This window comes from Lactuca sativa, chromosome 5, assembly GCF_002870075.4.
Source record: "Lactuca sativa cultivar Salinas chromosome 5, Lsat_Salinas_v11, whole genome shotgun sequence".
In the NCBI taxonomy this organism is placed as follows: Eukaryota; Viridiplantae; Streptophyta; class Magnoliopsida; order Asterales; family Asteraceae; genus Lactuca; species Lactuca sativa.
Genome location: NC_056627.2, coordinates 344996718 through 345022278, shown reverse-complemented (window position 1 = coordinate 345022278; position 25561 = coordinate 344996718). Strand labels below are relative to the sequence as shown.

At 31.8% G+C, this 25561-nt stretch overlaps 1 protein-coding gene and 1 long non-coding RNA gene across 2 annotated transcripts; both read left to right on the top strand.

The window, feature by feature from the left end:
- The first annotated feature begins 4289 nt into the window (after window positions 1–4289).
- Window positions 4290–4655, top strand: LOC111912934 (extensin-like). Its single transcript, XM_023908668.1, has one exon. It carries the CDS (start codon window positions 4290–4292, stop codon window positions 4653–4655), a length of 366 nt encoding a protein of 121 aa, XP_023764436.1.
- An 11570-nt stretch (window positions 4656–16225) lies between these two features.
- On the top strand, window positions 16226–24046 carry LOC111913119 (uncharacterized). The gene is made up of 10 exons (XR_008223684.1): window positions 16226–16388; window positions 20246–20388; window positions 20479–20622; window positions 20702–21069; window positions 21154–21225; window positions 21314–21397; window positions 21481–21618; window positions 21720–21987; window positions 22066–22229; window positions 22330–24046. It is a non-coding gene; the product is annotated as an uncharacterized LOC111913119 (long non-coding RNA).
- Window positions 24047–25561: the final 1515 nt, after the last annotated feature.

The window sequence follows — 25561 nt, the reverse complement described above, 5'->3', positions numbered from 1 at the left end:
TCAGACTTCCACATATGCAATGAAATGTAAGCAAAAAAATTTTGTAATCATATTGTTATATGTTTATTATTTTTATGAATGTCCTATTTTTTTTTATATTGTAATTCACACTTCCACATATGCAATGAAATGTAAGAAAAAAAATTTGTAATCATATTGTTATAAGGTGCACGATTATATAATTAACAAGATAATATATATTAAAAAATACAAAAACAAAATAATAATATATTAGAAGTCTTTTTTGATCATTTTACATATATAAAAGTAGAATATTGTCAAACACTAAAATAATAAATTATCAAATAATATTTTTTTTGTTATTTTTACTTAAACGTCTTCATTTTTTCAATATTGTAATTCACACTTCTACACATATCATTCCTCATAATACTAAACTGTTTTATTAAATTATGTATGAAAGTCTTGAAATTTAAGTTTTAAGTTGTGAATGTATAATTTTTGTGCATTAAACTATGAATTTATTATGTTAAGTTTTGAATTTTGTGTGTTAAACTGTGAATTGACTGTTTAAGATGTGAATTTGTGTATTAAAGTATAAATTTATAGTATTAAGCTTTGATTTTTTATGAATTTTTTGTTTGCTTTTGAAATATGAAATGATAGAAGCATTATACATATATCCAATTTTATTTAATTTTGAATAAATAATGTGAAACTTAGCCTATTGATATTGTGTAAATACTCTTTGAAAGAAGCACTAACCTCCATATTTGAATGTATAAACGTAATTTTTAAGTTGAGAATATGGTTATGAATTTATAATTTGTATGTATTAAAATATGAATTTATTATATTAAGCTGTGAATTTTATGTACTAAACTGTAAATTGACTATATTAAGGTGTGAATTAACTGTATTTAAGCTATGAATTTTCCATAAAATTTATGTTAAAATATAAATGATTTATGTATGAATTGTTTGTATTAATTTTCTTGTGAATATATTTATTTTGTGTGAGTTTATTAGTTTTTATAATAATTTTGCATTAAAGTTTAAATTAGTAAATTAATTGGTATATTAAATTATGAATACATTATTTAAGCTATGAATCAATGATTATATATATATATATATATATATATATATATATATATATATATATATATATATATATATATATATATACACACACATCATTTGGAATGAATGGTGATTGTGACGTCGAAAGATATCGTAGTTAGTAGCGGTAGAGTTTGGGTTTGTCTTCTTTGAAAATGTAATTAGTGTATAGTAAATTGTATTAAGTTGTGAATTTTATGGATTAAGTTGAAAATGGATTGTGTTAAATTATGTATTTTATATAATTTTGTATTAAAATATGAATGAATGTATACATAAAAATATTTGACTGTGAATTAGTGAATTAATATATTCATTAAATTGTGAATATCGTATTTTAACTGTGAATGTCTTATAAAAGATATCCTTTTTTAAAAGATCTACAATTTTGAAGAGAGAAAAAATTAATTTGTCAATGTAAAATTTTATTTTCTTGATTAAATTTTAAATATTTAGATGCAAAATGATATGATATGTGTTCAAAAGTATTACCAAATAAATGAAAGTTATGATGTTTGTTTTACATTGACAAATTAATTTTAGTGTTAGTCTGACAATGACCTGACGGTGGTCTGACAATGCTCCGACGAAGGTAGGTGGCATGTAAAAGAGGGAAAAGAAGAGTTTGTTTAATTTAATATTAATGCTTAATTTGTCCAAAATATCTTAATGAAAAAATAAAACATTGGTTCTTAGGTTCTTAACATGTTGTGGTTCTCATTTGAACCACAAACTCTCTCTCTCTCTCTCTCTCTCTCTCTCTCTCTCTCTCTCTGTGTGTGTGTATATATATATATATAGAGAGAGAGAGAGTGTGTGTGTGTCAGAGAGCGGGGGGGGGGGGGGGGGGTAAATTCAATTGAGAAAAAAAAAGTTGAGAAATGAGGAAATCATTCATAGTCAATCATTTATTTTTGCCTGAAAACCGTCCATTGTACCAACGGAAATGAAAAATGAGTACATATGTGTTTTACAACCAAACATGTTTCCTTAAACTATGATAACTATTACCTTAATATATACAAAAAATAGTTTTTTTTGCAGGACCTATTTTTATCGAAAATTTATTTTTAATAATATACACATCCATATCGATATAGTTTTAAGATAAAATAAAAAATTATTGTTTTATTGTTCAGCTCTCGTTATTCATAAGTGAATAAAAATACACCAGATTTATATTATTGTACATTCGTTAATCACTTATAAATAAAAAGTATGTTTAATTTTTTTACAGTTTAAGTATTATTTATATATGAATATGACATGTAATAAACTTTTTACAGTTTTCATCCCTCTCTTCACATGTTATACTCACATATTAATAAAACATATATTAACTCTTCTCACAAGTTATATTCATATATGAATTAACACATTCATCAGAATTTTGTTATAGTTCATTTGTTATTCATATATGAATATAGAGTTCGAATTTTCAAAACACTTCGTCCTTTATTAACATACTGCTTATTCATATATGAATAACAAATGAACTTTAACCAAAATTTGATGAATGTTTTATTCATGTATGAATATAACATATGACGAGATCTAATACACGATTTATTCATATATGAATATAAATGTGACGAAAGATGATGTAAAATATATATTTTAGACAAGAACACATTATTATGTGTTATATTCATATATAAATGATACTTAAACTGTAAAAAAAATAAGCATACATTTTATTTGTAAGTGAATAAAGAATGTATTGTATTCATTTATGAATAACGAGTGTTGAAACTATTAAAAAAACTAAATATTTTATTTTATCTTAAAATTATATCAATATTAATGTATGTTTATAAAGAATAAAAAAATACGAATTTTGATATCTTTAAAATATTTTTTTCGAAAAAAATAGCTTTTTAAAAAGTAAAATTTTAATAAATAAATAAATAAACTACGTTTTTATATATATTATAGTAATGATTAGTATAGTTTAAGGAAACATATTTGGTTTGAAAGCACACATTTATCTTTTGTCTATTTTCGTCGATACTTCTAAGTGTTTTATGGCAAAATAAATGTGGCTGAGATTGATTATCTCATTCTAAACTTTTTATTTTATCAATTAAACCTCGTGTGTGTGTGTGTGTGTGTGTATATATATATATATATATATATATATATATATATATATATATATATATATATATATATATATATATATATATATATATATATATATATAGGCAGGTTCCGTTGAAATTAAAATTAAATAGAGATTTTAAGATTCAACCTGTGAACAGAGATATAGGTATAATCAGTTATGATTATGCATACTCCACTGCTACCGGTACACTAGAACGTTGGAGCAGTAAATGAGAAATATATGGCTGAGGTTAAATCTGAAAATCTTTAATTTTTTTTAATATCAAATTAATCATCCCCATATATATATATATATATATATATATATATATATATATATATATATATATATATATATATATATATATATATATATATATATATATATATTATCTCAACCCCTCGATCCTTATCTTCCCTTTATTGCTTTATAAGTTTACTACTTCCTTTAGGCCCAACAGTTGAGGACATTTTCCTTTTAAGCCACCACACGTGTCGCTTTTCTATAGGAAAGGCCACCATATCATGTCTTCGATCTCAATCCTATTTGTTTCCATTTCATTTTGACTTTGGTACTGTTAATGAAAATAACTATTATATTTATATTTAACGGATAATCACAAAATTATATATATATATATATATATATATATATATATATATATATATATATATATATTCACATCACTCTTAAGGTGCGTTTGGTTCGTTTCAACGAAATAGAATTTGTGGGGAAATGATTCCAATTCCACCATATTCTAGAGTTTGGTTCAACTTTGTATGATAAAATTTAGAAACTTAAATGACAAAACTTTTCATCAGATAAGGGAAAACTCTTTCTTTCAAAAAGATGATGAAATTAATTCGTTTTCAGGAAGAAAAGTAACATTTTACCTTATTACCATTGTTTTATTTTATAGCATAACCTTTACCATCATCACATACTACCACTTATCACTACCTTCATCATCGCCGCCACTACCCACTACCCACCACCACCCACCACTTACTGTTATTGACACCGCCACCACCACTACCTACCACCGACACTGCCACCACCTACCACAAGCATCGCCACCATAACGACCCACCACTACCTACCAATGCTAGTGTCACGAATATTTCCACCACCACCCACCTACCGTCACCGTCACCGCTACCACCACATCACCTATCGGTGTCGTTACCACCTTCCGCCGCCACCACCCACGCACCCACCACCACCACCACTTACCCCCGCTACCGTCACCGTCGTCACCACCACCATCTACATACTGCCACCGCCACCACTATCACCCACCACCAACACCACCGCTACCACCACCCACCTCCCGCCATTGTCACCACCACCTACCATTTCCATTGCCACCGCCACTGTCACTACCACCACCACCTACCACCATACACCATCCTACACCACCATCATCGCCGCTATCAATCACCACCACTTACCACCGTCATCGGCATGAATGCTCAATTAATAAAATGAAATTTACTATTTTATAGTTTATATAATATATCTTTACATGTAAGATAGAAATCAAAGTAAATTTAAGCAAAACAGATAAAAAAAGGCAATTTTATCATTTTACATGGATTTTAATTATGTTTCCTACCAATCAAGCAAAATCTGGAATTAATTCTAATTTCATTTCCTGCCAACCAAACAATATATGGAATTGGATTCAAATTCCTAACAAATTATTTTTTCAATTCTAATTCTAATTCCTTTAGAAACATTCTGAGAACCGAACAACACCATAGAAATAGAACTTTTTAGGTCATTTAGATATTTTCCACAAAACTTTGAAAATGTTACACTTTTAATCCCTTAGACCTTTAGCAATATCATAGTTTGGTGTCTTTGGGTTTTTGCCACATCATTTTTGCTAATGTTACACTTTGGGTCCCTTACTACATATGTTATATAAATTTTGTCCTTTAAGTTTGGTAATTTTGGGTTTTTGTTGTATCATCTTTGCTAATGTTACACTTTGGGACCCTTACTAAACATGTTCTGTAAATTTCATCATTCTTTCAGTTTTGACTTTTCCTTTATCGTCTGATTTTCGCTTTGTAAAATGAACAAATAAATAGAAATATGATTTATAGTTTGTTGCATTTAAACCTTATTGTTATTGATTAAACTCATTTAGAAACATCATGACATTTACAAATTTCAATCAAACCTCCACTGATTTTTGCTAAACTTAGTCGAACCTGCGCGAATGACGTTAGGAGTTTTTACTAGTTATAATTAAAGTATACGAATACTAGTGGGTTATATATATATATATATATATATATATATATATATATATATATATATATGTTGGAATAATGTCTAAGGCTGCAACTATATTAGGCAAGTATTTGACCCGGTTGTGCATTATCCTTTTGGGTTGTCTTCACCATAGCAACTTGACAGGATGATTTATAATGAGAGAAGAAATATTATTAATATATTATGAGAATAATATAAGGAATAATAATATTGTTATTTGATTAATATAAGTCATAAATTAATTAGGAATTAATTTGGTGACTTAAGAGATTAATTAAATAGAAGGGCATAAACTGTCAATTGTATGATAGTTGTACTTTGGGCTATAATCTCTTAAAGATAAGGGTTGGACGAATTTAGGGTTTAGAAGAGCCTAGAATTCGTCCAAAGGCTTATCACTAGGGTATTGGATTGCTTAGGGCCTAAGTTATCCAATTAGGGTTTAAGGATGAAACCCTAGGAGCCTCACTAGTATAAATAGACCCTAAGGGTTAAGGAAAATCGGCACCCTTGTCTCTAAAGAAACCCTAGCCGATTTCTTCCTCCTCTCTCCTCTCTCTATAATCATCCTCTTGCTAGTTGGTGTTTATAAGCCATTTGAGGAGTGACACTTGTGACTCTAAAGCTCCAAGGACAAGAAGATTCAAGCAAGTGATTCAAGGTAATCTTCCAAATCTGATTTCTTATGTTATTATACTAGAATTATCATTAGAAGTCTTGGATTCCATGCATGTTCAATTAGAGAAACCTAGATCCAAGAATTAGGGTTTGTATGTGCACATAGGAATGTTCATATGGCTAAACCCCATCAGTGGTATCAGAGACTTGATTGGTTTCTATTGAATTGATGCATTGGTTGCTTGTTTGTTGCTTGCAAAATTCGAATTTTGTCATTCTGCCTGATGAACTCGGCGAGTCCCATAGTGGACTCGGTGAGTAGGCTCAACTCAGCAAGTCCATTGTGGTACTCGGCGAGTTCGAGCGTCAAAAAGAGCTAATTTCAGGATTTCTTGTTGTTTATCTTTTGGATACTTACCTTAATCTTAATGGGTCAATATAAATCCTATTTTATGATATATTTAAGTATACTCTTGACCTAATTGAAGATATTTATCAATTAATTGAATATTAATTTCCTTATGTGATAATTGATTAATTATTTTAATTAAATTGGTAAATTGTTTTGCAAGAAATAATTAAATAAATCAAATATGGATAATTATGTGAGTAAATGTTAATTTGGATTATTTGTTATTTGATTCCCTATGTTTTGAAAAGTTTAAAACTTGCCCTCAAGTTTTGAAATTTATGTTTTGTGATTAAAAATTTAATTTAGACAATTTAAATTTCAAACCCTAAAATTTTACAAGTTTAAAATTCAACCCTATAATAATATAATATTACAAGATTAATATATATATATATATATATATATATATATATATATATATATATATATATATATATATATATGTATGTATGTATAATTAAAAATGCTAGTCTTACCGTTAGTAGGCCTCATTCACGAAGCCGGTCTATAAGGTGGGTATAAGGTTGCGGCCTATAAAATGGCGCTTAATGGGTGTACACTCACACCCACCGCTTGCTTGATCGGTGGAGGGTCGTTAGCCGAACGGGTAGGATAGGGCAACCTCATCTCCTCATTAAAAGTATAATATGAAATACAAAGTAACTACATGTTTTTCAAAATTCCCAATCCTAGTTACTTTAGGAAAAGTGAATTGATGCAATCCCATGAAATTACACTTTGCACCCTTGCTAAGAAGTTAGTGGAGCGTGTGTGGTTTACCGGCACACTAATTAGTTCTAGGAAAAGGTGGCAAAGGGTGATTCATTGTTTATCATAGTTCGATGGAGCGTGTGTGGTTTACCAGCACATCGAATAGGTGATTGTTACAATGAAGGCACCGTGTGAATTTGCATGGTTATTCACACCCACTTTGTGATCCTCGGTATCCCAGTCACAAACGAGAGGGGCATATCGAGATTTAAACATGTCATTGAAACGTTCAATGAATCTCATCCAAACCTAGGAATTCTCAATACATTTAGAACTTAAATTTATGTTTTCATGGTGGAGAATTAGTGAATCGTCATTCACTTACCTTCAAATTGTTTGCATGTTAGATTACGGCATCCCTTTTCTAATATGTAAATATTGTTGTTAGGTCCTAGCCCTAATTTTTCTTATTGGGTGATAATTAGTGATTCAAATTCTAATCTATCTTTGTCCTTTCTATTTGTAGATGTCGAACGCGAACGACGCTGTTGCTAGCTCGTTCACATGGATGAGCCTTTGCCAAAAGGTGACTTTCGATGGGACGAACTTTAGCGAATGGATAAGATACATTCGCACGATTGGTCGCTACGAGGACAAGGAGTATGTCCTCGATGAGAAGCTCGAGAAGATCAACCCATAAATCGCTACTCCGGCTGAAATGACTGCTTTTGAGACTCATGAACGTGGTGCAACGAAGGTTCATTGCATCATGATAGCCACAATGAACGATGAATTCCATAAGTCCTACAAGGACATGTATCCGTACGAAATGCACCAAGACTTATTGGAGAGATACCATCATAACGCAAGGCAGGAACGTTACGAGATCTTCACTAACATGATCTCCGCTAAAATGGGTCATGGAGAATCTCTAACCGTGCACCTGCAAAAGATGCAAAGGTATGTCGATCGTCTTCGCAAGTTGAATGTTGACTTTGGGGAAGACTTGGCTATCGACATGGTGCTTCACTCCTTGCCTCCGTGTTACAATCAATTTAGGATGACCTACCACATGAACAAAGAGGAGGTCACCCGAAGTAAGCTCCAAGGTCTCTTTAGGGTTGCTGAGATCAACCTCAAGGACAAGTCTGTTGCACCAACTCCCAATCCACCAGCTGCTCCTGTTTTAGCAATTAGGCAAGGTATGGGTAAGAAGAGGAAGGCTCCGTCTAAGAGCCACCGCAAGGGAAAGTCCCGAGATGCTTCCTCTTCTAGTGGGACCAAAGTTGATCCCGCTAAGCCTAACCCTAACCCAGAGGAGGCAGAGTGCCACCATTGCCACAAAATAGGGCATTGGAAGAGAAGCTGCCCAGACTACCTGCAAGCCATCAGGGAAGGAAAGATCAAGCCGTCTTTCGCAGGTATATACACAATTAAATCTAATGATTCATCTCATGCTATTTCTTGGGTCCTCGATACCGGGTATGGTTACCACATTTGTTCTGAGTTGCACGGACTAAGAAGAAATAGGGATGTGGAGCATGGAAGAATAAATCTAATCATGGGGAACAGAAGATCGTCGCCTGTGACCAAGATTGGAGTGTATTCTCTAGTGCTTAGGAATGGTTTATGTTTAGATTTGAATAATTGTTGCTATTCGCCAGAAATGGCAAGTAACATCATTTCATTTCATGGTTTGTTTAGACAAGGATTTAGATTTTCTTTTAATAATGAGAATTGTTCTATTTATGCTTATCTAAATGGTGTCTTATATTTTGGAGCAATACCATGTAATGGAATTTATGAAACTGTTATGATTGTAGATAACCTAGGAAATGATGTTTTATGCATGGATTCTTCCAATAGTATGGATAGAGCATCCTTGTGGCATTGTCGTCTTGGACATGTCAACAAGAAGCACATAGCCCAACTCCAAAAGGATGGAGTTTTGGAGTCATTCGACCTTAGGGAAGATGACACATGCGAGTCTTGTTTACTTGGAAAGATGACCAAGTCACCCTTCACTAGCACATGTGAAAGGGGTGAGGGTCTATTAGACCTCATACATACCGATGTATGTGGACCGTTTAGATCAACCACAAAGGATGGGAACCGCTTCTATATGACTTTTACCGATGACTATAGTAGATATGGGTATATCTACTTAATCAAGCAAAAGTCAGAAACGTTTGAAAAGTTCAAAGAGTTCAAGAATGAAGTGGAGAATCAATTGGGCAAGAAAATCAAGAGGCTTCGATCCGATCGAGGAGGAGAGTTCCTAAGTCTTGAGTTCCACGACTATCTCAAGGAGTGTGGAATAGTTTCACAATTAACGCCACCTAGGACACCGCAGTTGAATGGAGTGGCAGAAAGGCGTAATCGAACCTTGTTAGACATGGTCCGCTCTATGATGAGTCGTGCTTCACTACCTATCTCATTCTGGGGGTATGCCTTAGAGACTGCCGCCCATATCCTTAACCGAGTCCCTGCTAAGAAGGTTGCCAAAACACCTCACGAAATATGGACAGGGAAAGCTCCCTCGTTAGCACATATCAAGGTTTGGGGTTGTGAGGCTTTCGTAAGACGAGATACTCACGACAAGCTCAAACCTCGTAGTGAGCGATGTATTTTCATCGGCTACCCGCAGAAATCCTTTGGATATCTCTTCTATAGACCGAAGGACAATGTTGTCTTTGTTGCGAAGAGAGGAGTTTTCCGAGAGCGAGAACTCATAAGCCAAGGAGACAGTGGGAGGCAAATCAAGCTTGAAGACATTCAAGAGTCGATTGATGAAGGAACCTCTACCGCTGGCACTCAACCCGAGGAGGAAACTCCGGTTGAACCGATTGACAAGTCCTTACCTCTTAGACGTTCCGAAAGAGTTAGAGTTCAACCCCAACTTTATGGTTTTCATATTACTACCGAAGGGGACACGTATATTAGTGATGGTACACTAATAAATCTAAATGAACCTAATATCTATAAGGAAGCCATGGCAGGCCCGAAGTCTGCTAAATGGAAAGAGGCAATGGACAGCGAGATCCAATCCATGTATGATAACCAAGTTTGGAATTTGGTTGATAATGTGCCCGGACGTAAGACCGTTGGGTGCAAATGGATCTTCAAGAAGAAGACCGACGTGGATGGAAACGTACACACATACAAGGCGCGATTGGTTGCGAAAGGCTTCAGTCAAACTCCCGGAGTTGACTATGATGAGACCTTCTCACCAGTTGCAAAGATAAAATCTATTAGAGTAATGCTAGCAATTGCCGCATTTCATGATTATGAGATTTGTCAAATGGATGTCAAGATCGCTTTCCTTAATGGGAAGTTGGTTGAGGATGTTTACATGGCTCAGCCAGAGGGTTTTGTTGATCTGAAGCATCCGAATAGAGTGTCTAAGCTTGAGAAGTCCATTTATGGACTTAAGCAAGCATCTCGCAGATGGAATCTTTGCTTCGATGAGAAAGTCAAAGAGTTTGGATTTGTACGAAGCGAAGATGAATCATGTGTATATGTCAAAGCCAGTGGCAGTATAGTAAGCTTCCTCATTTTGTATGTCGACGACATACTACTCATAGGAAACGACGTCCCGACTCTGCAGGAGGTTAAGTCCTGGCCCAGGAAGTGCTTCGCTATGAAGGACCTCAGAGAGGCTTCCTATATTCTAGGAATAAGGATAGTGAGAGAATGAAGTAAGAGACTAATAGGACTTATTCAGAACACATACTTAGATAAAGTACTGAAACGTTTTAGTATGGAAAACTCGAAGAAGGGAGAATTACCGATACAAAGTAATGCCAAGTTGAGTAAGACTCAAAGTCCGAGTACCGAAGCTGAAATAGCAGAAATGAGCCGAGTTCCATACGCTTCCGCAGTTGGCTCAATCATGTATGATATGACTTGTACTCACCCTGATGTAGCCTTTGCTTTGAGCATGGTTAGTAGATATCAAGGGAACCCTGGCAGAGCCCATTGGATTGCGGTCAAGAATATCCTTAAGTACCTTCGGAGGACGAAGGAATGGTTTTTAGTCCTCGGAGGGAGTGATGACTTAAAAGTGCGAGGGTATAGTGACGCCAGTTTTCATACCAACAGGGACAACTACCGTTCGCAGTCGGACTGGGTCTTTACCCTGAATGGAGGAGCAGTGACTTGGAAAAGTTCCAAGCAGGAAACCGTAGCTGATTCAACGTGCGAGTCAGACTACATTGCAGCGAGCGAAGCGTCGAAGGAGGCAATATGGTTGAAGAACTTCATCGGTGATCTTAGATTTGTACCTGCCATAAAGGAGCCCATGGAAATTTTCTGTGATAATGAAGGAGCGGTTGCCTTGACCAAGGAACCGAGCGATCATGGTAGATCTTGACATATCGATAGAAAATATCACTTTATTAGACATCGTGTAGAAGAAGGACAACTCGTGGTTAAGAGGATATCATCAGAAGATAACCCAACAGATCCGCTTACGAAGGGACTGAGCAGGGTTAAGCACTTGCAGCATGCTAGGAGTATTGGGCTGAAGGATGATATTTGTATAGATTAGATAGTATTAGAAACGTGTAATAGATAAATGTAATTAACATTTGATGATTAAATAAAAGAGTATTATTTATGAGTAATGTTACTGTCTTATGTTAATTGTTTAGCTATTGTTTCACTTTGCATGTTTTGACTTCCAGAATAATTGAGTTTATTAAGAATAATCGAATTATTCAAATCGTCCACAATCGTTCATATGTTGGAAGTATGTATGAAAGAAGATTGTCATGAGTTGGTGTGTAGATTGTCTAAATGGTATTAGACATAGTAGAAGTTTGTTGCAACGTTCATGAGTGCTTATGAAATAGTTTTGAGCATTGGAACAAACCCGCACTTGCTGGAATCACCTTATGGAATATGATAAAAAGGGTGATCGCAAGACGATAATATCATATGGTCTTAAAACCTAGATATATGGTTTGTTATTTGTTAATTGGTTGTACATTGATAATGCGAAACCGCATCAGTAACTTGATGTTATAAAACACATTATTGTGTATAGTTGATTAATGAATAAGTAAATGCATATAAGTCGAAGTTTATCTGTTACTTTTATCCTAAGAGGGTAAAAGCGATATCTCGGCCGCTCGATGATTTGATTTGACTTATGTGCCTGGCCCGGTCAGAACTGAATTGATGTGTTCGATTAAGTTCTATGTCGAAAAAATCTGAGATCGAGAAACCAATTGCTAGACAAATTGGTTCCATAGAATTGTCAACATGATATCTAAACGGAGGACTGTACGATCCCTTATCTAAAGGACAGTTTGACAGCGTCTTTGAGAGCTACGATTGCTAATCGGATTATACTTGTGTATATAGTTACTAGACTTATCCAAGTAGGAGATTGTTGGAATAATGTCTAAGGCTGCAACTATATTAGGCAAGTACTTGACCTGGTTGTGCATGGTCCTTTTGGGTTGCCTTCACGATAGCAACTTGACAGGATGATTTATAATGAGAGAAGAAATATTATTAATATATTATGAGAATAATATAAGGAATAATAATATTGTTATTTGATTAATATAAGTCAAAAATTAATTAGGAATTAATTTGGTGACTTAAAGAGATTAATTAAATAGAAGGGCATAAACTATCAATTGTATGATAGTTATACTTTGGGCTATAATCTCTTAAGGATAAGGGTTGGACGAATTTAGGGTTTAGAAGAGCCTAGAATTCGTCCAAAGGCTTATCATTAGGGTATTGGATTGCTTAGGGCCTAAGTTATCCAATTAGGGTTTAAGGATGAAACCCTAGGAGCCTCACTAGTATAAATAGACCCTAAGGGTTAAGGAAAATCGGCACCCTTGTCTCTAAAGAAACCGTGGCCGATTTCTTCCTCCTCTCTCCTCTCTCTATAATCATCCTCTTGCTAGTTGGTGTTTGTAAGCCATTAGAGGAGTGACACTTGTGACTCTAAAGCTCCAAGGACAAGAAGATTCAAGCAAGTGATTCAAGGTAATCTTCCAAATCTGATTTCTTATGTTATTATACTAGAATTATCATTAGAAGTCTTGGATTCCATGCATGTTCAATTAGAGAAACCTAGATACAAGCATTAGGGTTTGTATATGCACATAGAAATGTTCATATGGCTAAAACCCATCAATATATATATATATATATATATATATATATATATATATATATATATATATGATAAATATTTATTACAATTATATTATTTTAATGACTTTTTATATCCGTAATATAAATAAAATTGAAAATATTTTTGATATGGTTTACTTTTTACTCTCATTAGTATAACTTATATAAAAACTATTTATTTGATTATTTTTTTAATTTCAATTATAATGATAAAATATGAATCATTGTTTTTTAAATAACTTATATAATATATAATTTTATGTTAATATATATTTTTATTATTGTTAATTAATTTTAGAAAACAATTATTATAATTTTATGTTATTATATATTTTTATTATTTTTAATTAATTTTAGAAATCAGTTAATATTATTAAAGATTTTTGAAAACCACATATTATTATTATTATTATTAAACAGTTATAGAAGACTAAAGTTTGGATAGAAAAAAAAATCTTTACAAATATATTAAATTAACAAACCAATTTTAAAACATTACTAAAATATATTTAAATGGAAAATGGTATTGTAGCATAACTAAGTTTTGTTATTTTACCAATCTAGACACTTAAGTTTTTTTTTTCGCAGTTAGTCCTTAAAGTATGAAATTACCAATTCTATGTTTGATTTGATGGGCTGAAAAGGGATGACGGAGGGATGCTGAAAGATAATACGACTGGATGGTTGTTTTCTTAAAGGGATTTGTAAGGGGGAGTTATTATGTGTTGTTGGTAAGTATTAAAATGATGGGTTTTCTAGTTACAAGAAAAATATTTGCACAACGTATTTTATACATAAACTCTTATGGGCATATGTAACCTTGAACTTTTGTGGAATTTCACTATTATAGCAACATACTTTATAAAACAGCTTCTAACCTAATATAATCGAAACTAATAGGGTTACAACTAAAAATTTTAGTATATTGAATATTCAAATATACTAACTCTTTAATTCTTCAAATGCTCCATGGAAATCAAACATCCAATAGTGTGAATATCTCTAGTGGTTCATAGTCTCAAAACCATAGAACACTAGAAAGACAAGAGGAGAGAGGTTAGAGGAAGAGAATTTTTTTCTCCTTTTCTAGGTATGATAATCCATGAATTTGTGATGTCCAAGGGGCTTATTAATAATTTAGGTAACTTGCAGATAAATTCAAATTTGAACAAGTAAATATAAGATTTGAAGCGCAGTTCAACTCTTTTCCTTATCAACAGAGAGGAGGCTTCCAGAAACCCTAGAAAGGCTCCTCAAAACCGTCCATGCTTGGATAGTTTTAGAATTGTTTCTTTTGTTCAACTATTGAAAAATTATATTTCACTCATTGCACCTTTAATTAATCTCGAATTAATTTCAGATTAATAATTAATTAATTTCCAACCATTTATAATTAATTCAAAATTAATTATTAACAATTTCTAATTAATATATTAATCAAATTATTTTATCTCTCTCTCCTAATATCAGTTCTAGCTATTTCTGGTTATGAGGACAATCCAAAAAGGTCTTTACCTTATTCACTAAGATTATACAAATTTAGTTAAGACCATAAACACCTTAATCCAACAGTCTCCCACATGGATAAGTCATCAACTACAATTACAAGTATACACTTTGAATAACCAGTAAATAGTGTTTTCCAGAGCCACTCCCGGACTTTGATAAAATTGAATGTTGCCCTTTAAGATAAGTGATCATTTATTCCTTCAACCCACAAGATATTGTATGGACACGAGACATAGATACAAATCAATCTCATAGTCCAAGATTCTGTTTCTTGATTTCCGATTTATGACGACTGAAATCATACTACTATTGAATTGTAACATCCACAGTTTTAGGCTAGACGTTTAGAGTATAATCATAGTAATTATACATTTAATCGAACAATTAAAATCGTTAATTAAAATAATCGTTCTTCATATGTGTTATGATATAATAAATATTTATCATATACACATTAAGTGGACAAATATTAGAAGTATATAATATTTATAGAAAACTTTTATATAAAATTTATCGTTAAACGATAAAATAAAGATTAAAATTAAAAGATTGTTTTAGATAAATAATCTTAAATAAAGTTCTAGTAGTCGTGACAGTGATCTCGTGGATATAAAGAATGCCCAAATCTTACTTCATATGAGAAAGTTATGATTTATCTAAGTTTCGCGTTCAAACCGAGACAGTAAGGTGCGTCATAAAAAATGAAACGGAGATAGGTTGCTTTTTATCTCAAGTGATCTTGTGAAAGTTATAGTTATCGTCAATAGGAACTCGTCAATATAAAGAACGTAAAAATCCGACATTATATGAGGAAATTTTGATTTTTCAAAGTTTCGAGTGCGACATGGTACATCAGTGTGCGATATAGAAATAGAAATCAAAATTGGTTGATTGTTAGCCGAAACAATCTAAATAAAATTTGTATTACTCTTCAATATGAATTCAACGATATAGAGAACGTTGAAAACAGAGCACGTAGAAGCAGTTATGATTTACACAACATTATTTACGGTCCAAGCCTTCTCAGGCCATAAAACAAAAAATAAATTGAAAATTAGCCGACAAAGTATAAATGAAAGTTATAGTACACGTCGATATCTATGTGTGGATGAAAAAACCATAAAAAACGAAGCTCGTATGCAAAAGTAAAGAATTTTACAAAATAATTAAATTTCAACGAACGAGGAAGCAACACGTGTCACCACAGGAGTGCGGCACATGTCATGATCATGTGCACCCTTCTTCCCCACAAAAATGAATGAGATTCTACCACACGGACGGGACGCGGCATGCCCTTCAATTTTGCCTATATATTCAAGTGTTTTCAAGCTCATTTTCTTATTCAATCTTCTTTCTTTCTCTCTCAAACTTCCCTAAGGCCCCGAGGCCCAACCCATGTGGTTCTTAAGTGTTAGTAGCGAAGCTCTGTAGTATAAGAGTTCCCCGAGAAATAGAGCATTTAGTTTTGAAGTTTTGCCCGCGTAATCCCCTGTTTTCGTCAAACAACCTGTAAGTCGAGTTTATGCTTACCGTGTTTTAAGTATAACTTATGTTTTTGTTTATAATCGTTATTATGAACTTATAAATAATATCTACAGTAATATTAGTCATTATACTAACCGATATATGGGCGGAAATGATGACATGGTAAGATTAGTGAGGTGTTTAAAGTGAATTTCCCAAACAATATATCTTTATATGCCAAACTGATCATACCTCCGATACGATCTTACATGTTTGTTTGTTATCAGCTATACGTCAGTGTTTCATTTGGGATTATTGATTAATCTGATGAAAACTTATAACGATTAAACTCTATAAATATGAACAAATACTAGGGGTTAATAATACTCGTATTTAAGTCGTTTTAAAGAGAACTTTAAGCATCAGTCAATGATCTAACTTTCCCATGACTCTTCCACATACATTAACGCACACATACATCAACGCACTGCATTGTTCTTTTTTATGAGCATAATTTAATACCATAATTTATTAAAAAGTATTAAATAATTGTTGAAAGTTTATATGTGAAATTTGATGTTTATTATTTGAAATATTTGTTAAATGTGTATTTGATAAAATGCATTATCTGAACCAATTATGGTTAATTATTTGTTAAAATGTTTATATGATACTATTACAAGATAAAGATAATCTTAAAAATAAGTATTTTTACTTAAAAAGATTACCGCGTGTTAAAATATAAGGTGAAAAAAAAAAAAAAACATAAACTGATAAGGATGATTTTATAATTAAATTTGTATTTTTTTTGTTTTTCTTTTTTGTTATATGGAAATTTGGACACCACTATCTTATTATATTTTTCCAATCATATATATTACAAACTAAGGTAATATATCTTTAACAAATTGTAATACATAAATTAAAACAATTTTTTTTCTCTAAACACACAACCATAAATGTTTTCTTGCAATATAGAAAAAGTAGATGGAAAATATGAGGATATAAATTGAAAGAAAGAAGAATAACCCAAATGGTTTTTAGTCTTCTAAAACATTGATTATCATACCACTCTTTATTCAAAGATTAGACTAATATAAATAATTTTAACCTTCAATCTTATGAATGGGACTTAATACATACACACACCTTCTTTTTTATTTCCATGTGCTTTAGATAACAATAAATAAAAGTAAAGAGAATATATTTGAATAATCAAACATGAAAATAATGTTGTTTTTATATATATAAAAGGATTTCATCTAATCATACACTTAATTGGCATTAGTTGAAAATATAGGAATTTCAAAAAAATATTATGGAAACTAGGTGATTTATCTGGAACCATATTAATTTGAATGACATCTTTTAAAAGAGTTATAAAGATTTTGAGTTATTTACAAGTATGAAATGAAACGTTTCGTAATAGATAAAATTCATATAAGACTGTCTTTAAGTCATATTAAACGTAATTTTCTTTAATTAAAAAAAATATATTAAACCTAGAATGTCAGGTTAAGAATTACAACATAAAAAAACTTGGTTCGTCGCAATTTCAAAAATATTTTCAAAATGGACAAAATTCAAATTTCAAGAAAATATTTGGCTTGTATTGAAATCTAACAAAAACTTAATAACGATAGAAAACCCAAGTAAATAGAACATAAATACATAAAAGATGTGGGTTATTTAAAAATTTTAGTTATACTTAGTCAACTCCAATAGACCTCTCAAATATCATTTTCACTCCAAATATCATTTACACTCCAACAAACCTCTAAAATATCATTTTCACTCTAATAAATCTCTAAATATCATATTATTTATGTGTTAACTTATTTTTAACATCCAATAACCAACTCTAATGGTAAAATACAAAAAATGTGAGTTTTAAACATTAAAAATGGTGAAATCAATAAAGTCATACCTTTTTTTAGAGGTCGATAATTTTAATTCTCATATTTGGTGTTGTGAATGTATCTCACCCATTAAATTTTGAGAAAATGACAAAATTAGTCAAATACACTAATTAACTTACAAATTTAGCAAAAAAAATGCAAAAATAACCACTAAATTCACAGATGGAAAAGCCCCATCTGCGATTTGTACTGTTCATCTGCGATTTTTGGGGGAAAACTCTATAAAAGCGTTTTTTTTTTCTTCATTTTTCACTCTTCAATATAGAAAAATTCTCTCTCTCGGGAATTCCTTTTGACGATTTTTTGAAGAAAATGGAGGATTATTTCAACAATCCCGCAAAAAATAAAATTATATTGTTTGTGATAGGGTAATTTTATTGTATTTGATAGTTTTAATATTTGTTATTAGTAAACTTGAAGTTTAAATGCTGTTTTGTTAGTGGTTGTATGAATGTACAAGTAGAGATTGCGTAGAGTGTGCATCAGATAGTTGTACATTTAGTAAAATGGTTAGAATATGCTAATTTTTTTAAGTTATTAGTTAAATAAATTGTTAGAATAATGTTTAGAATATGTTTTGGTTAGTGGTTTAAGTTGATAAATTGATATATCATGATTAGAATATGTTATTTGTTGTTTGTATAGTTGTTGTATAACTTGAAAATTTGTATATTCTTATGGTATAATTGTTTTTATAAATTGAAAAATGGTTAAAATAATGTTTACAATATGTGTAGAATAGTCGTTTGTATATTTGTCGTATAACTTAAAAATTTGTATATATTTGTTGGTGAAGTATAAAAAATTTTATAGTATGGTTAGAAAATTTTATAATATGTGTAGAATAGTCGTTTGTATATTTATCGTATAACTTGAAAATTTGTATATATTTGTTGTTTTAGTAGAAAAAATTTTGTAGTATGGTTAGAAAATGTTATCTTATATAATTTGAAAGTTAAAAATTGTTTGTATATTTATCGTATAACTTGGAAAATTGTTAATTTAGTTGTCGTTTTAGTTGAAAAATTGTTTGTTTATATGGTTAGAAAACGTCATTTTATACAATTAGAAAGATAAAAATTGTTTGTATATTGGTCATATAACTTGGAAAATTGTTTATATAGTTGTCGTTTAAGTTGAAAATTTGCTATAGTATGTTATTGTTTTTTAGCGTAAATATATAAATTATTTATTAAATATTTTTATTTGCATTGTTATTATTGTTTATGTTATTATTGCATTTAATAATCATATATTTTAAAATGAAATATTTGTTTAGTTTTCTAATATGTTATTGTGTTTTGTGCAACATGATTATAATAATTTCAATGTGAAAGCAATTGTAAACTTAAAAGAATTTGGGTGTAATATATGGGAAGTATTTGAAGTGTTAGATGGTGTCAGACGTGATATATTTAGAGATACCGTATTTGGTTACTTGTTGGACGTCCCACGTTTACAAGGGGACGGATTGTTGTTCCACAAAATGTTCCTTCATCAGATACAGTCGGACGCTGTTTTATCTCCAGATGGAATAAAACGGTTATATTTTAGAGTAGGCGATGCGAAAATGGTATATGGGCCGGAAGAGTTTTGTTTGATAATCGGCTTCAATTTTGGTGAGTATCCAAAAAACATCAGGAAAAAAGTGTTAGAAAAAATAGTTAGTAGTAAAAAAAGATGTTTATTGCGTGAGCGGCTATTTCCGAACTATACAAATAGATCGGTGAAAATCGACGACCTGGAAAATTTTATTTTAAATCAATCATTCTTAGAAGTTGACGACGCCGATGCAGTTAGAGTATGTTTGATATACGTTTTGTGTGAAGGTTTTTTGGGAAAAGAAATAAATGATCGGGTGCCATAAGATTGGTTTTTTTTGCTGAGAATTTGGAAGTCTGGAACAAGTATTTTTTGTTTACTTTGAAAGTTTTATATTATTAATGTTAATTTATATTATAACTAATTTTTTTGTTTTGTTAGTTTCGCTTGGGGTAGTTATCTAATGAGATTTTACGTATGATGACATTGAGGATACATGGAACAAGATAAATAAATATTTATCACTTCCTAAGCGTCGTCAAATTTTAAAATACTCCTTCTCAGTATTTACGGCTCCAATTAGGGTATAAAAATTTACTTATATTTAAATGGTTTTATTGTTATGTTTGTTATTTTAATTTTAACTTTTATTACTATAATTGTAAAAATTGTAGATATGGATATATGAGATGTTTCCGGCTGTTCGTGCATGTGGATTTGTATTGAGAAAAAATAGAGACATGCCTCTCATGAAACGATGGAATGAGACAAAAAAATTGAAATGGGTTGATGTGAACAAGATTTTTTCAAAAATACAGGTTTATAAATATTTTATTATTATTAATAAACTTCATTATTATACTTTTATATGCATTTTTAACATGTTCAATTTTTTAGGAGGGACAACCACCAAGACAAAACATGTTACCGAGTGATGGTGAGATGACATCTTGTTATTATATGTCATTTCAAGAGTATATATATGGTGGACAGAAATCAGTTCCATCCCCAGTACGAGACCATTTTAGGAGACAAGACGAATCTTCGTCTAGTATGTCGTATAGTGGTCGCTCTCATGGTAGAGGTAAGGGAAGTGGGAAACACAACCTAGAGGAGGTGTTGAAACGGCTACATGCACTGGAACATCATATGTTTACGAACTGAGAACCTAGAGAGGTTTTTGTTGAAGAAGTGAATAATAAAGATTTATGGAATAACATCAGTTTTGAGGAGCCTGCAGTATTCCAAACAAAATTTGATGAACGGTTTAGTTACACGCTACACTATTTTATTTTATTTTATTAACATATATGAATATTTGTGTTCATATTTTATATTTGAAAATGTAGGTTGTACAAGATGAACTGATGAATAAAAATAATACAACTGAAAATATTTTTGGTGATATTGAAGACGACAAGGTTGTTATAGATATTATATTTACGGTTTTAATAATTGATTTTTAATGTGTCTTTCGTTAATAAGTATAATGTGTTATTTTTAATGTAGGAGTTGGAGGAGAGGAATGACAATGCAGGGAACAAATTTGATGATGATGTGCTTGATGTAAATAATTATAATGAAGCTAAAGAGGTTCTTATACTTACATTTATTTTAATTTTGTTTTTAGTAGATTGAAACATTTTTTAATTAGATATTATTGCTTATTAAATTAGGTGTCGGAGGAAGATGAAGTAATAATTACGGGAAATGTAGATTATTATGATACTTATGGTTTTGATGGCAAAGAAGTTACACCCGATAAACCGAGGACTCGAAAACCGTCACAGTATTTGTGCCCTCCTTAAACCGAGGTATTCATTTAATTTATAAATTTATATTGTAATAATAGAATTTTATGTTTATGTGAATTATTTGAAAGATAGAGATTTAAACATTTGAATATTGTTTTTAGTTGCACACGACACCGAAGCAAAAAAAGAAGAGAAAAAAAGAAGGTTGATATCAAATCAACAAGCCACGTTCCTCCTCTAGCTTTTGCTGTTGTTCACGACTTCTCCGTGTTGCGCCTACAACCTTACGTAGCAGGCGGTGAGGTTGTCATCCACAATTATTTATTTCATTCATATGATGTCCAGCATGGTTTGTTTAACTTCGTGTTAGATAGAGATTTTTGGAGCGCCTTGTTTGGACATACCCACGACGGATGGTTGGAGTCATCGGTAAAATAATTGTTAATTTATTATTTTAAAAGTAATTTATTTTTTAGTCAATAACAAAAGTATCATAATTTTGTGCAGCATATGACCATTTGGTATAGACTATTAATGGCGACCAACATACAATAATGCCTCCAAATTTTTTTGTTTGCCATGCTTTGGAAGAAGGGCAGGATTGGAGGGCGTTTATGGCTGGTATTGCTACGTACCCCAACTTCATGGTTGCTTGGTGGGATGTCGATATGGTAAACTGAATTGTTTATATTGAAAATATTATCATTATTGTCGTTATGTTTTTGTATTGTGATATCAAAAACATGATTTTATTTTCTGATCCTTATACAGGTCCTATTGTCGATTCATTCATACCCTAATCACTGGTTATTTGTGGAACTACGATTGGCGTCAATGGAAGTCCATATTTATGACAGTCTCGGTAGAGTGGCTTATGAAAAATTCAAATCTGATGGAACCTTTACCAAATTTGAATCTCGGGTGGCAAATTATTTAAACAAGATTAACTATTAGGCCCGGAAGAACATCCCAAGGATTCCATTGAATATGCAATTCATTTATGAAAAAAATGTTCCCCAACAAAGTAGTCATTTGGGAGATTCCGGTGTTTTTGTTTGTATGTTTATGGAACAATTAGTTTCAGGTCAACCAATACGTGAACTTATTGACCCAAGGAACGCAACTTTAGAGTTTCGCCAACGGGTGGCAAAAATTTATTGGAGGTCGAGTCGTGCGACGTGCTCCACTACCGGACACCCTTCCAGTACAATTGTTTCTCGTGTGTCCTACTTGACCACATGTATAACACTCTTTTCTAATTGGACCCTCACCTTAGGATGAAATGCAGTATGTGTTTCTTGGCCTGTCCGGCTGACGTTTATCCATTATAGGTGGCTTAACAATCATCAAAGCATCGGGGATCTCCCATTCGAATGGCTTTGGCAGAGGGTTTATTGATTCCTCATATGTTTTCCTCAGTGTTTCGGTAAAGTAAGCATTTAATGCATACCTCGAGCAGTCTTGGTAATTATTGACTGTTAAACATCTTATGACATGACCACAAGGTATCCCATCAAGTTGCCAATGCCTACATGTACATGTCATTTGTTGGAAATCAACTATCACGTTTTTTGCCCCCTTTTTGACCTCGTATTTCATATTTGAGATCATACGAACATCCCACTTACTAAATGTTTTTTTGTTTTCTTTAACAATTTTATCGGCCCAAGGGGTAAGTGTTGTTGTTGCTTCCGTTTAAAAAAGACACAAAATAAAGAAGTTAGATCAATAAGATTTATTAAAACATTAATATTAAAAATTAAAAATTAACTTAATACCTGCAAAGTTACGTCTTTAAAACCACCACTGTTGTATTGTTGCACGAAAAATATCGATCAACATAAGTATCGGCACCTTACGTGCGTGTCTAGATAATGCATTTATAGACTCCGCACTATTAGACGACATAAGATTGTATCAGTTCCCTCTAAAATGTGCCCTAGACCAACTTTTTGGATTTATACTTCTTAAGTACTCCCATACTGGTTGTTTTTTCTTTCTCATAATTTTCATGGCAGCGTCAAAAGCATCAACTGTGTATGTCCTACAAGCCTCCCAAAAAATTCATTTAACTGTGTTACTCTTCCCGAATCTAGATAGTGTGTTGAAATACAAATGGACACCACATGTTCCGTGATGAGCGTGAGGAAAAATGTTGGCACGGATATTGCTATAGATGGAGACCTATCAGATATAATTGTAAGTTCCTGCATATTGCATATGCAATCACGTAGTTTTTGAAAAAACCATGTCCAAGAATCTGTACACTCATTTTTGAAGATACCATATGCAATCGGTAATATTTGGTTTTGTCCGTCCTTAGTAACTGCAAGTAACATGGTTCCTTTGACCTCGCCCTTTAGGTGGGCTCCATCTACTACAAGGTTCAGTTTACAAAAATTGACAAAAGCGCGTACCTACAATACATTGTATATCTATTCAAATACAACAAAAAATGGAAAAATAATAAAATATTAAAATACTAACCGAACAATCAAGTGCGACGTACAAAAACTCAAAGCAATCATCACCATCTGTTTTAATATGTGTCACCGTACTCGGATTATGTTTGGCCAAGTTGTGGAAATAAGCCAGAAGTTTGGTAAAAGAATCCTCTTTCGTACCCCTTAACGACAACAATGCATATTGCTTCGCACGACATGTCTGATGGTATGAGATATTGATATTCAATTGAGCATTCATATCATTAACAATATATTTTCCCCGATAAACTCTACTATAATCTTCAGCCAAAACATCAGCAAGATATTCACCAAAAATATATTTGTTTGCTTGTCGATGATTAGGTTGCAAAATTGTTGAAGAACAAGTGTGTACATCAACAAATTTATTCACTTGGAAAAGTCCATCAGAATTTTTAATTGCTTTTGCTCTTAGTAACCAAGAACAATTTTTCGAAACACACACAGCCTCATACCTTGATTTGGTGGATCTACTTGTCCTCGTCTGAAAACCTTCTTGAAGACATTTTTTTACCAATACACTGCATTAAAAGTTCTTTGTTCTTAAATATACTCTCACATTCAATCTTTTGAAGATTGATGTCTACCATCTATATTGAGATTTCTTCATTAATATCAACTAGACATTCTAGTAGAGGGGGCATACCGTAAAAAGGGTTATCAGGAAACTTAGCTTTGACCTCATCACCCAACTCATCTCCATCTAAATTACTTTTTAAGTCGGTTATATCTAAACATACATCAGCAACATCAACATAATCCCCGTAAACATGTTTTTTTTCATCTTTTTGACGCATACATTTTTTCTTTTTACTTTTATCTACTACACGCTTATTCATAACTTTAACTTCTTGTTCGGGAACATCAACACAACGACCACCCACGTCATTAAGATATGTACCAACATCATCATCACCAACATATTTGTAATTCTCAGGATCCACATAGTTAATAAGTGAATAACTAACATTTCAGCAACACTATGAAATTGAGGTACACTGGGAGTATTGAAAGTACCTATCGGATCGTTGCTCCCTTTATAGTTGCATACATGACCAACCGGCTGATTTCCACTATCACCAGCCTCATTAACCGAATCTCGTTCATCAACCACAACAAACACTTTCACAGCCCTTCCTCCGCTACATTTGATTACATTTATCAACATTCTAACATCCATATCTTCAACTATAGCTATATAATATTTCAATTCAGGATGATGGAAACGAAGACTAATTCTATATTTGTCTAACAAACCAATTTTACTTCTTACCAAAGATTTGTTTCACTATAACTAATATACTCAAAAAATATCAACGCGAATTCAGAAATACCTCCCTGTGGACATACGTATTCCAAATTTATTTAATAACTTGTCATCTCTCACTAGTTACAAAAAAAACCAAATATTCAATCATTTTTTTAGAGAGATTTTAAAGAAATTTCCTAAAAAAATAACAACTAAACTGATAATATTCTACAAAAGTTTATATATATTAAGATTATTTCGTAGTCAAAAT

Coding starts and splice junctions, on each gene's coding strand:
- LOC111912934 (XM_023908668.1), top strand. CDS start 4,290: ATGCTAGTGTCACGAATATTTCCACCACCACCCACCTACCGTCACCGT.